The 12,335-nt window shown below is 59.1% G+C and overlaps 2 protein-coding genes across 10 annotated transcripts; both read left to right on the top strand.

Moving 5' to 3' along the window:
* Positions 1–116: 116 nt before the first annotated feature.
* On the top strand, positions 117–3,387 carry LOC132083983 (uncharacterized). 7 transcript variants are annotated; one of them, XM_059488970.1, is made up of 4 exons: positions 274–464; positions 579–1,687; positions 1,775–1,830; positions 1,888–3,387. In XM_059488970.1, exon 4 carries the CDS (start codon positions 2,036–2,038, stop codon positions 3,005–3,007), a length of 972 nt encoding a protein of 323 aa, XP_059344953.1. In that variant the 5' UTR covers positions 274–464; positions 579–1,687; positions 1,775–1,830; positions 1,888–2,035; the 3' UTR covers positions 3,008–3,387. The 7 variants fall into 7 exon arrangements, with proteins under 7 accessions (XP_059344950.1, XP_059344948.1, XP_059344949.1 ...); XM_059488967.1 differs by adding an exon at positions 117–155 and having other exon boundaries at positions 383–464; positions 579–3,387; XM_059488965.1 differs by adding an exon at positions 161–192 and having other exon boundaries at positions 383–464; positions 579–3,387.
* A 3,008-nt stretch (positions 3,388–6,395) lies between these two features.
* On the top strand, positions 6,396–12,128 carry PHOSPHO1 (phosphoethanolamine/phosphocholine phosphatase 1). Of its 3 annotated transcripts, none has more exons than XM_059488976.1 (3): positions 6,396–6,569; positions 9,680–9,748; positions 11,258–12,128. In XM_059488976.1, exons 2-3 carry the CDS (start codon positions 9,704–9,706, stop codon positions 12,008–12,010), a joined length of 798 nt encoding a protein of 265 aa, XP_059344959.1. In that variant the 5' UTR covers positions 6,396–6,569; positions 9,680–9,703; the 3' UTR covers positions 12,011–12,128. The 3 variants fall into 3 exon arrangements, with proteins under 3 accessions (XP_059344959.1, XP_059344958.1, XP_059344960.1); XM_059488975.1 differs by having other exon boundaries at positions 6,397–6,569; positions 9,616–9,748; XM_059488977.1 differs by lacking the exon at positions 6,396–6,569 and adding an exon at positions 8,045–8,102.
* Positions 12,129–12,335: the final 207 nt, after the last annotated feature.

The raw sequence follows: 12,335 nt of genomic DNA, 5'->3' as shown, positions 1-12,335 counted from the left end.
GGATCTGGGTTCCAGCTCTGGGATCCATTCTGGGATCTGGGTTCCAGCTCCAGGATCCATTCCGGCTCTGGGATCTGGGTTCCAGCTCTGGGATCCATTCAGGGCTCTGGGATCCGGGATCCAGCTCTGGGATCCATTCTGGCCCTGGGATCTGGGTTCAGCTCTGGGATCCATTCTGGCCCTGGGATCTGGGTTCAGCTCTGGGATCCATTCTGGGATCTGGGTTCCAGCTCTGGGATCCATTCTGGGATCTGGGTTCCAGCTCTGGGATCCATTCTGGCTCTGGGATCTGGGTTCCAGCTCTGGGATCCATTCTGGCTCTGGGATCCAGGATCCAGCTCTGGGATCCAGCCCTGGGATCCATTCTGGCCCTGGGCTCCAGGATCCAGCCCTGGGATCCATTCTGGGATCTGGGTTCCAGCCCTGGGATCCATTCTGGCCCTGGGATCCATTCAAGGCTCTGGGTTCCAGCTCTGGGATCCATTCTGGGCTCCAGGATCCAGCCCTGGGATCCATTCTGGGATCTGGGTTCCAGCCCTGGGATCCATTCTGGCCCTGGGATCCATTCTGGGCTCCAGGATCCAGCCCTGGGATCTATTCTGGGCTCCAGGATCCAGCCCTGGGATCCATTCTGGCCCTGGGATCCCCTCCCAGCTCCCCCCCTCTCCTGGCCCAGCTCTGCCCCTTTCCCCCCCGGGTCCCCCCTCTCCTCTCGAGGGCCCCCCAGGACTGAAATGCCCAATTTTGTGTTTTCCCGGTGACTTTTCTAAACCGCGGCCGCCGAGCCCGGTGGGATTTTCTAATTTCATATCAGCTGACGAGGTTTGCTTGGCTTTTATATCCTGGCCCTCTCCTCAAAGAGGAGGCGGGCCCGGGCTCTTTGTACTAATGGGAAAGGCTGTGAGTTAATTAATACAGAGCATTAATGATCACTGTGTACGTAATGATTCCTTTCAGCACCCCGAGCTCGGAGCGTTCGCCCAGAAAAGCAAAAAAAAAAAAAGGAAAAAAGAAAAGAAAAGGAAAAAAAAAAAAAAATCCCCTCCCGTTGTTTTTGTGTAGCTCTCCTAACACACTTCTTTATTTTACTACAGAAATTATTTTAGAGGTTTTTTTGTATAGATCCTATTTAGTAGAGTCTGTTTCTAAAACAAAAAAAAAAAGCCAAAAAAAAAAAAAAATTGATGATGATGATGATGATAATAATAATAATTGTATTTCCATAAACGGTGTAATTTTTTCAGTGTAGCTGCACCTCTGTTGTACAATAGAGAAATTTTTATAATCAGCCCCAATGTGATTCCTCAAAGATGCTTTTCCCAAATTCCCCAACCCCAGGACTCCAAGGTGCTTCGGAGAAGAGAGGAGGAAAAAAAAAACCCTGAGGTCTCTGGAAAATTCACCCCAAACCCCGTGGAGATTTCTGGATTTAATTTATTTTTTAGGGCTTTTTCAGGGGGTATTTTTGTTATTTTTTTTAAACTCTCTTTCCCTTTTCCCCATTTTCTCTTCAGCTGTCGGGGTCAGATGTTCCTGCTGGATGTGGATCCAGGAATGAATGGACGGGGATTGGATTGGGAGGGAGATTCTGCCCTGAAAATTGGGGAAAAAAGGGAGATTCTGTCCTGAAAATTGGGGAAAAAAGGGAGATTCTGTCCTGGAAATTGGGGAAATTTGGGAATGGGAGGTTCGGGAAAAAAGGGAGATTCTGTCCTGGAAATTGGGGAAAAAGGGAGATTCTGTCCAGGAAATTGGGGAAATTTGGGAATGGGAGGTTCGGGAAAAAAGGGAGATTCTGTCCTGAAAACTGGGGAAATTTGGGAATGGGAGGTTTGGGGAAAAAAGGGAGATTCTGTCCTGGAAATTGGGGAAATTTGGGAATGGGAGGTTCGGGAAAAAAGGGAGATTCTGTCCTGAAAATTGGGGAAATTTGGGAATGGGAGGTCCGGGACAGAGCGGGATCTGCCAGCAGGGGGAGGCGGAGGCTCCGATGAATCTCCGGATTTAGGGAATTTGGGAATTCCTGGAGAGGGGAATGCAGTGGGATCAGGGAATTCAGGAAATTTGGGAATTCCTGAGAGGGGAACGCAGTGGGATCGGGAAATTTGGGAATTCCTGGGAGCAGGGAATTCAGGAAATTTGGGAATTCAGGAAATTTGGGAATTTCTATAGAAGGGAACGCAGTGGGATCAGGAAATTTGGGAATTTCTATAGAGAGGAACGCAGTGGGATCAGGAAATTTGGGAATTTCTATAGAGGGGAACGCAGTGGGATCAGGAAATTCGGGAATTCAGGAAATTTGGGAATTCCTGAGAGGGGAATGCAGTGGGATCAGGAAATTTGGCAATTCCTGGGAGCAGGGAATTCAGGAAATTTGGGAATTTCTATAGAGAGGAACGCAGTGGGATCGGGAAATTTGGGAATTCCTGGGAGCAAGGAATTCAGGAAATTTGGGAATTCAGGAAATTTGGGAATTCCTGAGAGGGGAACGCAGTGGGATCAGGAAATTTGGGAATTCCTGGGAGCAGGGAATTCAGGAAATTTGGGAATTTCTATAGAGAGGAATGCAGTGGGATCAGGAAATTTGGGAATTTCTATAGAGAGGAACGCATTCCAAGGGCCGGGACCCCTCGGGACCCTCGGGTTGGATTTTCTCCCCCTTGGATCCAGGAATTGTCTCCCCCTGCTAGAGCAGGGCCCGGCAAACCCCAAATTCCCGGGAATTTCTGGGAATTCTTGGGGATTCCTCCTTTTTGTGCCGCTTTCCCACCCCAATCCCCGCAGACCCGGGGATCCCACAGGGAGCTCTGCCCCGCTCGTGGATTTTGGGGTTCGTTTTCAGCCAGGAAAGGCGGAATTCTCCCCCAGGACAAAGCTGGGTTGGGTTTTCCATAACATTGGAAATTTCAGGCCCGTTTTGGGCCCGAACCCCTCGGTTTTGGCTGAGCTGAAAGCCCCTCCTGATGAAAGAAATGCCATTTTTAAACCGTTTCCTCCGGGATATTGAATCCCCCTCTGGCAGGAAAAAACTCCAATCCCGAATTCCCAACGCTGCAATTCCCTGGAATTCTCTGCGTTTTCCCCCCCTGCAGCCTCCAGCGGTGCCACAATTCCCTGCTCAGGATAATCCAGGATAATCCGATTTTTAAATGCTGAAAAACCCCAAAATGAGCCACCAACAATTTGTGTTCCTGGTTTTCCCAAGCCGTTTTTCCTCCTCAATAAATCCTCCAGCGTTCCAGGCCGCTCTTCCAAGGATTCCAGAATCTGGGATGGTTTATTTTTTTTTCCTTTTTCCCGCTCTTCAGCTCCGCTCTGTATCGGATCATTCTGAGAATTTATGAACTTCCTTTCTGTGGAAGAAGATTAAAAATTCCAACCCCTCTCGCCGGTCTGGCCGTGTGCTGTGAGATGCTGGGATCCTTTCCCAAATAATAAAAAAATGCGGGAAAACGGGGAAATTTGGTTTAAAGGGCAGGAAAATCGAGGCTGGGGTTTGGTTGTGGTTTTTTAATCCTTCGATTTCCATTTTTGCTGCACTCAGGGAATTCCACAGGGAGGGGAAACTCCAAGGGTGTTCCCTCCTTTCTGCACCTGTCAATTCTGCTTTATTCTCCCAATTCATTTTGCTTCCTTCCCCTGTTTTATTTTGCTGCTTTTCCCCCCGTTTTGTTTCGCTTTTCCCCTATTTTATTTGGCTTTATTTTCCCACTTTACTTTGCCTTATTGTCCCCATTTATTTTGCCTTCCCTCCCCCCCCCTCCCCCCCATTTATTTTGCTTTTTTTTCCCCATTTTATTTCGCTGCTTTTTCCAATTCTATTCCTCTGTGGAACCCGCGCTTTTCCCGGGAATTCCTCCCCGAGAATTTGGGATTTAACCCGAGGGTTTGGGATTTAACACGAGTGTTTTGGATTTAACTCCAGAATTTGGGATTTAACCCGAGGGTTTGGGATTTAACACTAGTGTTTGGGATTTAACCCCGAATTTGGGATTTAACCTGAGAGTTTGGGATTTAACGTGGGAATTTGGGATTTAACGCGGGAATTTGGGATTTAACCCGAGGGTTTGGGATTTAACTCCAGAATCTGGGATTTAACCCCGAATTTGGGATTTAACCCGAGAGGTTGGGATTTAACTCGAGAATTTGGGCTCTAACCCGAGAATTTGAGATTTAGCACGAGTGTTTGAGATTTAACCCCGAATTTGGGATTTAACTCCAGAATTTGGGATTTAACGCGGGAATTTGGGATTTAACCGAATTTGGGATTTAACCCGAGCCACGTTTTGGGGAGGCGGAGCCAGGAGAGGGCGGCGGAGCTGCCAAAATCCCCAAATCCGGGACAAACCTGGAGCCAGCGGGGCTGGGAACGGCTCCGGTTTCTGTCCCGGGGCTGGGAACGGCTCCGGTTTCTGTCCCGGGGCTGGGAACGGCTCCGGTTTCTGTCCCGGGGCTGGGAACGGCTCCCGTGCGTGCCCCGGAGCTCTCAGGAGCGCCCGGCCCGGGAATTCGCAGGAATTCGCAGGAATTCCCCCTCTTTGTGCCGCTTTTCCCTCTCCAATCCCACCCAACCCAGCGATCTGTCCTCGCCTGCTCCCCGGGGCTCTCCGCGGCGGAAAATCACCGGGAGCGTCCCTGCCAAAAACCCGGGATGGGCCCGGGTGGATCCGGGATAATGCCGGGATGGGTCCGGGATGGGTCCGGGATGGATCCGGGATGATCCCGGGATGGGTCCGGGATGGATCCGGGATGGGTCCGGGATGATCCCGGGATGGGTCCGGGATGGATCCGGGATGGGTCCGGGATGATCCCGGGATGGGTCCGGGATGAGCCCGGGATGGATCCGGGATAGGTCCGGGATGGGTCTGGGATGGATCCGGGGTGATCCCGGGATGGGTCCGGGGTGATCCCGGGATGGTCCCGGGATGGGCCCGGGATGGATCCGGGATAGGTCCGGGATGGGTCTGGGATGGATCCGGGGTGATCCCGGGATGGGTCCGGGATGGTCCCGGGATGGGCCCGGGATGGATCCGGGATAGGTCCGGGATGGGTCTGGGATGGATCCGGGGTGATCCCGGGATGGGTCCGGGATGGATCCGGGATGGTTTTGTCCCGGTGGAAGCCGCAGGAGCCCCCGGGGCAATTCCCCCTTTGGATTGTCCCGCTCGGAGCGGCCCCAGGGCGGGGAAATGTCCGGGGGGAGCCGGGCTGGGGAGGGGGAAAAGGATCCCCGAAAGGAATTCCCTGACAGGATTCCCTGATAGGATTCCCTGACAGAATTCCCTGATTTTCTGGAGGAATTCCCTGACAGAATTCCCTGCAATGATTCCTTGCAATGATTCCCCGACAGGATTCCCTGTCAGGATTCCCTGAAATGATTCCCTGACAGGATTCCCTAAAAGAATTCCCTGTCAGGATTCCCCGACAGGATTCCCCGACAGAATTCCCTGCAATGATTCCCTGACAGGATTCCCTAAAACAATTCCCTGTCAGGATTCCCCGACAGAATTCCCTGTCAGGATTCCCTGCAGGATCCCCTGCGATGATTCCCCACAGGATTTCCTCTCAGAATTCCCTGATTTTCTGCAGGGATCCCCCGGCGTTCCCCCGGCCCGGAGGGACCCAGGGCAGGTCCCGGGATGGCCCCGAGCTCCGCTCTGCGACAGAAATTCACCAAAAGCGGCAAAAATCCCGACTTTGGGGCTCGGGACAGCGCGGCGCGACCGCGGCTCCTCCCGACCGCTGGAATCCCGGCGGCGCCTCCGCATTCCGGGACGCTTTTAATGAAAAAGCGCCCGAAGCGCCGAGCGCTGCCCCGCCGGGTTTGGCTGTCCCGGGCGGTCCCGGGCGGTCCCGGGCGGTCCCGGTGTCCCGAGGTCGCCGCCCCGGTATTTTTGGTGGTTTTGCTGATTTTGGTTTTTTTTATTTTTGTGTTTTCGGTGTTTGTTTTATCTCGGCGGCTCCTGCGGCCCCCCGATAGCGCCGGGGCCCGGGCGGGGCAGCCCTGGCACCGCCACCCTGCAATTCCCGGCCCGGTCCCCGCAATTACCGGGGGGCCCCGCCCGTGCCCGCCGCTATTTTGGGGACAATTCGGGCGTTTTTCTCCCTCGGCGCCGCTCCTGGTTTCGGGAGCAGAACCTCCCGCTGCCCACACGGGCCCGGTTACACAAGCCCGGAGCGGGCCCGGGGGGGGCACCGCGGTTTTTGTCGCTTTTTCCCGATTTGGCAACTTTGGGCAGCTCCCCCCGCCCCTCGGAAAGGGGGCGCGGCCTGCGCTGGCCCCGCCCCTCCGCGGCGGGGAGGCTGCGCCGCCATTGGCCGCGCGGGCGATGACGTCGGCGCACTGCGGCGGCTCCGCGCGGCCCCGGCGGCGTCGCTTTAAAGGGGCCGCGCTCGCGGCAGCGCCGGCGGCGGCACCGGCCCCGAACCGGCCCCGAACCGGCCCCGGAGCGGCCCCGAACCGGCCCCGGAGCGGTCCCGGAGCGGCCCCGAGCCCGGGCTGCCCCCGCGCCGCCCCCGCACTCTCCGGCACCGGGGCGGGCCGGGCGCTCCCGGCAGGTTCCGACCCGGTAAGGAGCGAGAGGCGGCACCGCGGCGGTACCGGGAGATGCCGGATCCGCAACGGCTGCTGCCGGTACCGGCGGGTGTCCCCCCGGCTGGACCCTGCCGGGATGGGATGGTGCCGGTACCGGGGGTCCCCACCCGGCAGGATCCTGCGGGAGCCGAGCGGATGGTGCCGGTACCGGGATGGTGCCGGTAACGTTGGACCTGCCGGTACCGGGGCGGCTCCTGCCGGTACCGGGAGGTCCTGTTTCGGTTGGACCCTGCCATGACTGGGGCCGATGGTGCCGGTACCGGGGCGGTCCCCACCCGGTTGGACCCCGCCGGTACCGCTGCGGCCGCTGCCGGTACCGGAGGTGCCACCGGGGCACGGAGCGGCCGCGATTCGGCCCCGCCGGTACCGGAAGGAGCCGCGGAGCTCGGGGAGGGGCCGTGCCGGTACCGGAGCCGCTGCCAGCCCGGTGGCACCGGGGGATCCCCGGCGGGATCCGGGACCGGGGCCGGATCCCCCGAACCGCCGCGTTCGGGGCCGAACCGGGGCTGCGGTAACGCCGCAATTCCCGGCAGCAAAAACAAACCCGGTGAAGCCGGAGCAGCCCCGTTACCCGAGGTGACCCGGGGCTGGCGGGACCCGCTCGGAGCGCTCCTTACCGGGAATTCCCGTTAATTCCCGTTAATTCCCGCATTTCCCGCTCTTTCGGGTTTAATTCCGGCGGCGGCGCGATCGTGTCCCGGTCCCGGTTCTCGCCCCGCTCGGTTTCCCGGGAATTCCGCCCCGGAGCTGGAGCTCGCTCCAGGGCAGGAGCTGGGTCGGAGTTCGGTAAAAACGCGAACGTTCCGCGCACCGAAATTTGGGGTTAAAAACCTCCGCACCGGGCACGGGCAGAGAGCGCCGGGGGCAGAATCCTCCCGGTATCCCGGCACGAACCGCACCGGGAAACGACCCCGGCATTTCCCGGCGCTTCCCCACCCTCGGCCCGAACTCGGGGAGGGGAAACCTCGATCCCTGGGCCGTTTTCCCGTTTGTTTCCCGTCCCTTTTTGGGGGAAAACGGGGCCGCTTCTCTTCCCGGGGAGCCCCTTTTATTTACGGGAAGGCGCTCGCGGCTGCCCCATCCCGCACCGAAATCCGGGATTCGCTCCCGCCGGGATTTCCCTTCCCGCACCGAAATCCGGGATTTTCTCCCTCTGGGATTTCCCTTCCCTTTGCCCCATCCCGCACCGAAATTCGGGATTTTCTCCCTCTGGGATTTCCCTGCCCTCTCCCCAATCCCGCACCGAAATTCGGGATTTTCTCCCGCCGGGATTTCCCTTCCCTTTGCCCCATTGCAGTTGGGGATTGCAGAGCCCTGGCCGAGCCCTGCTTTGTCGGGGAGGGATTTCCTTGCCCGCACCCCGAGGATTTTGGGGGTTTTTGGGATACCCGGAGCCCCTCCAGCCCTCAGAGGATTTCAATCCCGAAATAACCCACGGGAACCCAATCCCTGAATAACGCTGGCTCTGGGGCCTGTTTTGATCCCATTCAGCGCGAGTTTGGGACAGGTTTGGGGCGGGTTTGGGATTGTTTTTGGGACAGGTTTGGGGCTGATTTTGGGCCGGGTTTGGGGTGGGTTTGGGGCCAGGTTTGGAGCTGATTTTGGGGTGGTTTTGGGACACGTTTGGGGCTGATTTTGGGGTGGTTTTGGGACAGGTTTGGGGCTGATTTTGGGCCGGGTTTGGGGCTGATTTTGGGGTGGTTTTGGGACAGGTTTGGGGTTGTTTTGGGGACAGGTTTGGGGCTGTTTTTGGGACAGGTTTGGGGCCGTTGTTGGGGCGGTTTTGGGACAGGTTTGGGGCTGATTTTGGGGTGGTTTTGGGACAGGTTTGGGGCTGTTTTGGGGACAGGTTTGGGGCCGTTTTTGGGGCAGTTTTGGGACAGGTTTGGGGCCATTTTTGGGGGAGCAGCTCCTGCAGCCGCATCTGGGGATGCTCCGAGCTCCTGCCCCTGGAACATTTCCCAGTCCCTCGGGCCCAGAGGTTTTTTTGGGGCAGTTTCACTCCCCGTGCCCACCCCAGTGTCCCCAGGGCTCTGTCCCTCCCTCCCAGCACCACGGACCCTCCCTGAGCCTTCATCCCCAATTATTTCCTCGCTGCTGGCAGTGACCAAAGCAGTGACCAAAATTCCAGTTCCTCTTTCCTGTTCAATCCCATTTTTTTTTTTTTTCCCCTTTGGAAGCCGCTCCCAGCCCGGCTGTGGCGTTTTTTGGCTCCAGATCCTGTCTGTAAATAAACCCTGCAGTTCTGATGGGCTTTTTTTAGCAAATAAACACGCAGCGTGCGGCTCCAGGCCTCACAAAAAAGGGATTTTTCCACGATTTCCACCCCGGGCTCCGTTTCCCTGTGCCAGGTGCCGCAGGGTTTCTATTGCAGCCGAGTCACGGATGGAGTTTGTGCCCAAAATAGCCGGGAGCGGGCTGGGCTCCAGCGCAGTGCCCACAGATCCCCTTCCCGCAGAGCCCCGCGATCCTCCCGGCCCGGCAGTTCCCCGATTTCCACCCGCAAAGTGAATTTTGGGGAGGGTTCCCTCGCCGGGGACCACCAGGGGTCGGCAGAATTCCGCTTTGGTTTCACTCCCGGAGAATTTCTGCGTTTTGGAATTACCCTGGGAGAAAATCGGGGTGGGGGGGGGGGGGTGGAGCAGGGCCGCTCTTCCGAGTTTTTTTGTTATTCCCAAATTCTTGTTCTCTTTCCATTTCCTTTTCCCTTTCCTTTCCTTTCCTTTCCTTTCCTTTTTCCTTTCCTTTTTCCTTTCCTTTTTCCTTTCCTTTTTCCTTTCCTTTCCTTTCCTTTCCTTTCCTTTCCTTTCCTTTCCTTTCCTTTTCCTTTTCCTTTTCCTTTTCCTTTCCTTTCCTTTCCTTTCCTTTTCCTTTTCCTTTTCCTTTTCCTTTCCTTTTCCTTTCCTTTCCTTTCCTTTGCAGTTTTTCTCTTCCCGTTTTTATTTTCCTGCCGTTCCCTCGCTCCCCTTCACGGGCATTCAGGATTTCTCAGAGGTTTTACTCTCCCCTCGTTCCCCCAGGCTGGACAGAAGCTCCGGGGCTCGGGAATTGCCCGGGATTGACGGAATTCCCTCTTTCCCGCAGCCCTGGGCCCGGGATGGTGCCAGCATGAGGAGGTGCTGCCAGGCCGTGGGGCTGCCGTGCCTGTTTAAGGTCAGTGCCACCGTGCCCGGGTCACCGCCGCCACCTCGGGGGCTCCCCGAATTCCACAATTCCGGAATTCCAGCCTGGAGCGGCCGGGAAGGGCCGAGGGGAGCGGGGGGTGCCAGGCCGGGCTTCGTGATTTGGGGTTCATGGGATGCCCTGAGCCGGGAGGGGTCCCCAGGATGGCCCAGCCCTGCCGGACACCCCGGAATCCACCCCGGGCACCCCTTGGGCCTTGGGAACGGGAACATTCCCCGGCTCGTCCCGCCCTCTGGGGGAGGAATGGTCCCTAAAACGCCCCCTGGACCCCTCAGGCTGTCACCCTGTCCCAGAGGTGGCGCAGGACCAGGCCGGGCTGTCCCTCTGTCCCTCCCGTCCCTCTGTCCCAGCTCAGGCGTGCCCAGGTGTCCCCCCCGTCCCTGAGGTGGCCCTGGAGGAGCAGACCGTGCTGTCCCCCAGGTGTCCCTCCTGTCCCAGCCCGGGTGTCCCCGGTCCGAGCCCGCCCCGGCTGATCGCGGAGCTTTTCCCCAGGGCGGAAATTCGCTGATCCGGGCGCGCTGTCCCCTCCCGGCGCGGTGACCGCGGTGCCCTCGGGCCCGGATTAGCCCCGGGCCGATCCCGATCCCGTTATGGGCGGGATGAGGCTGCGGGGCCGGGCTGGCACGGGATTAACCCCTCCCGGCCCGGGCTGGCACGGGATTAACCCCTCCCGGCCCGGGCTCGGGGTGCGGCCGCCAGGTCCCGGGGCCAGCGGGGTTTGTCCTGCCTGGCGGGGACTGGGAACGGACGGTGACAACAAGAGCCGGTGACAGCGGGGTCTGTCTGTCTGTCTGTCTGTCCTACACCCCAATGACACCGGGGTCTGTCTGTCCCGCACCCCAATGACACCGCTGTCTGTCTGTCTGTCTGTCCATCCCAAACCCCAATGACGCCGGGGTCTGTCCCATACCCTAATAACACCAGGTTCTGTCCATCCCACCCCCGAACAACGCTGCTGTCTGTCTGTCTGTCCGTCCCACATGCCAACAACACCGCTGTCTGTCTGTCCCACACCCCAATGACACCGCTGTCTGTCTATCCCACCCCCCAATAACACCGCTGTCTCTGTCTGTCTGTCCATCCCATACCCCAATGACACCAGTGTGTCTGTCCATCCCACCCGCCAATTAACACCGGTGTCTGTCTGTCCCAGACTCGCCAGTAACACCGCTGTCTGTCTGTCCATCCCACCCCCCACTGACACCTCTGTCTGTCCGTCCCACCCCCCCACTGACACCGCTGTCTGTCTGTCCATCCCACCCCCCCACTGACACCGCTGTCTGTCTGTCCATCCCACCCCCCAATAACACCGCTGTCTGTCTGTCCATCCCACCCCCCACTGACACCTCTGTCTGCCCGTCCCACACCCCAATAACACCGGTGTCTCTCTATCCCACCCCCCCACTGACACCGCTGTCTGTCTGTCCGTCCCGCACCGCAATAACCGCGGGTTCCGTCCGTCTGTCCGTCCCCGCGCAGGGCGTGGGCGCGGCCGGCCCGCGCGCGCCGCGTTTCCTGCTGGTGTTCGACTTCGACGAGACCATCGTGGACGAGAACAGCGACGACTCGGTGGTGCGGGGCCGGGCGCTGCCGGAGCGGCTGCGGCAGAGCCCCGCGGCCGGCGGCTACAACGAGCACATGCGGCGCGTGCTGGCCTACCTGGGCGAGCAGGGCGTGCGCCCCGCCGAGCTCCGCGCCGCCTACGAGCGCATCCCGCTGGCGCCGGGCGTGGCCGAGCTCTTCCGGCTGCTCTCCAAGCACCGGGAGCCCTTCGAGCTCGTGCTCATCTCCGACGCCAACACCTTCGGCGTCGAGGCCAAGCTGCGCGCGGCCGGCGCCCGCTCGCTCTTCCGCAAGGTCTTCAGCAACCCGGCCGGGCCGGACCGGCGCGGCGCGCTCACGCTGGGGCCCTACCACAGCCACGAGTGCCCGCGCTGCCCGGCCAACATGTGCAAGGCCAAGATCCTGGCCGAGTACCTGGCCGAGCGGGCGCGCGAGGGCATCGAGTTCCAGCGCGTGCTCTACGTGGGCGACGGCGCCAACGACTTCTGCCCGGCCGGGACGCTGACGGCGGCGGACGTGGCGTTCCCCAGGAAGGGCTACCCCATGCACAGGCTGATCCAGGAGAGCCAGGAGAAGCAGCCCGGCGCGTTCCGGGCCGCCGTGGTGCCCTGGGAGTCGGCGGTGGAGGTGGCGCGGTACCTGCAGGAGCTGCTGCGCAAGAAGTGCTGAGCGAGGGAGGCGGCTCCGGGCCCGGCTCCATTCCTGGGACGTTCCTCTGCCTTTCCTGGCTCTGTTCCCGGGATGTTCTCCCGCCTTTCCCAACTCCATTCCCGGGATCTTCCTCTGCCCTTCCCGGCTCCTTTCCCACCTCCGTTCCCGGCTCCGGGCCCGGTCCCATTCCCGGGATGTTCTCCCTCCTTTCCCGGCCCTATTCCCGGCCAGTGAAGCACTTTCTGCCGGCCCTGGCCCTGCCCGGCCCCTGCGCCCTTTGCCGACCTGGTGGGGATTTCTGGGGGAAGTTTTTTGCTTCCTTCCCCTTTTGACCTCAAAAGAA

The sequence above is a fragment of the Ammospiza nelsoni genome, chromosome 26 (assembly GCF_027579445.1).
Source record: "Ammospiza nelsoni isolate bAmmNel1 chromosome 26, bAmmNel1.pri, whole genome shotgun sequence".
NCBI lineage: Eukaryota > Metazoa > Chordata > Aves > Passeriformes > Passerellidae > Ammospiza > Ammospiza nelsoni.
This window is presented reverse-complemented; position numbering and strand designations above follow the sequence as displayed.

Bases quoted from the DNA above. Each gene is read 5' to 3' on its own strand.
- LOC132083983 (XM_059488967.1), top strand. From the start codon at position 2,036: ATGCAGTGGGATCAGGGAATTCAGGAAATTTGGGAATTCCTGAGAGGG.
- PHOSPHO1 (XM_059488976.1), top strand. From the start codon at position 9,704: ATGAGGAGGTGCTGCCAGGCCGTGGGGCTGCCGTGCCTGTTTAAG. The intron at 9,749-11,257 runs GTCAGTGCCACC...GTCCCCGCGCAG, and splicing joins GGCTGCCGTGCCTGTTTAAG to GGCGTGGGCGCGGCCGGCCC.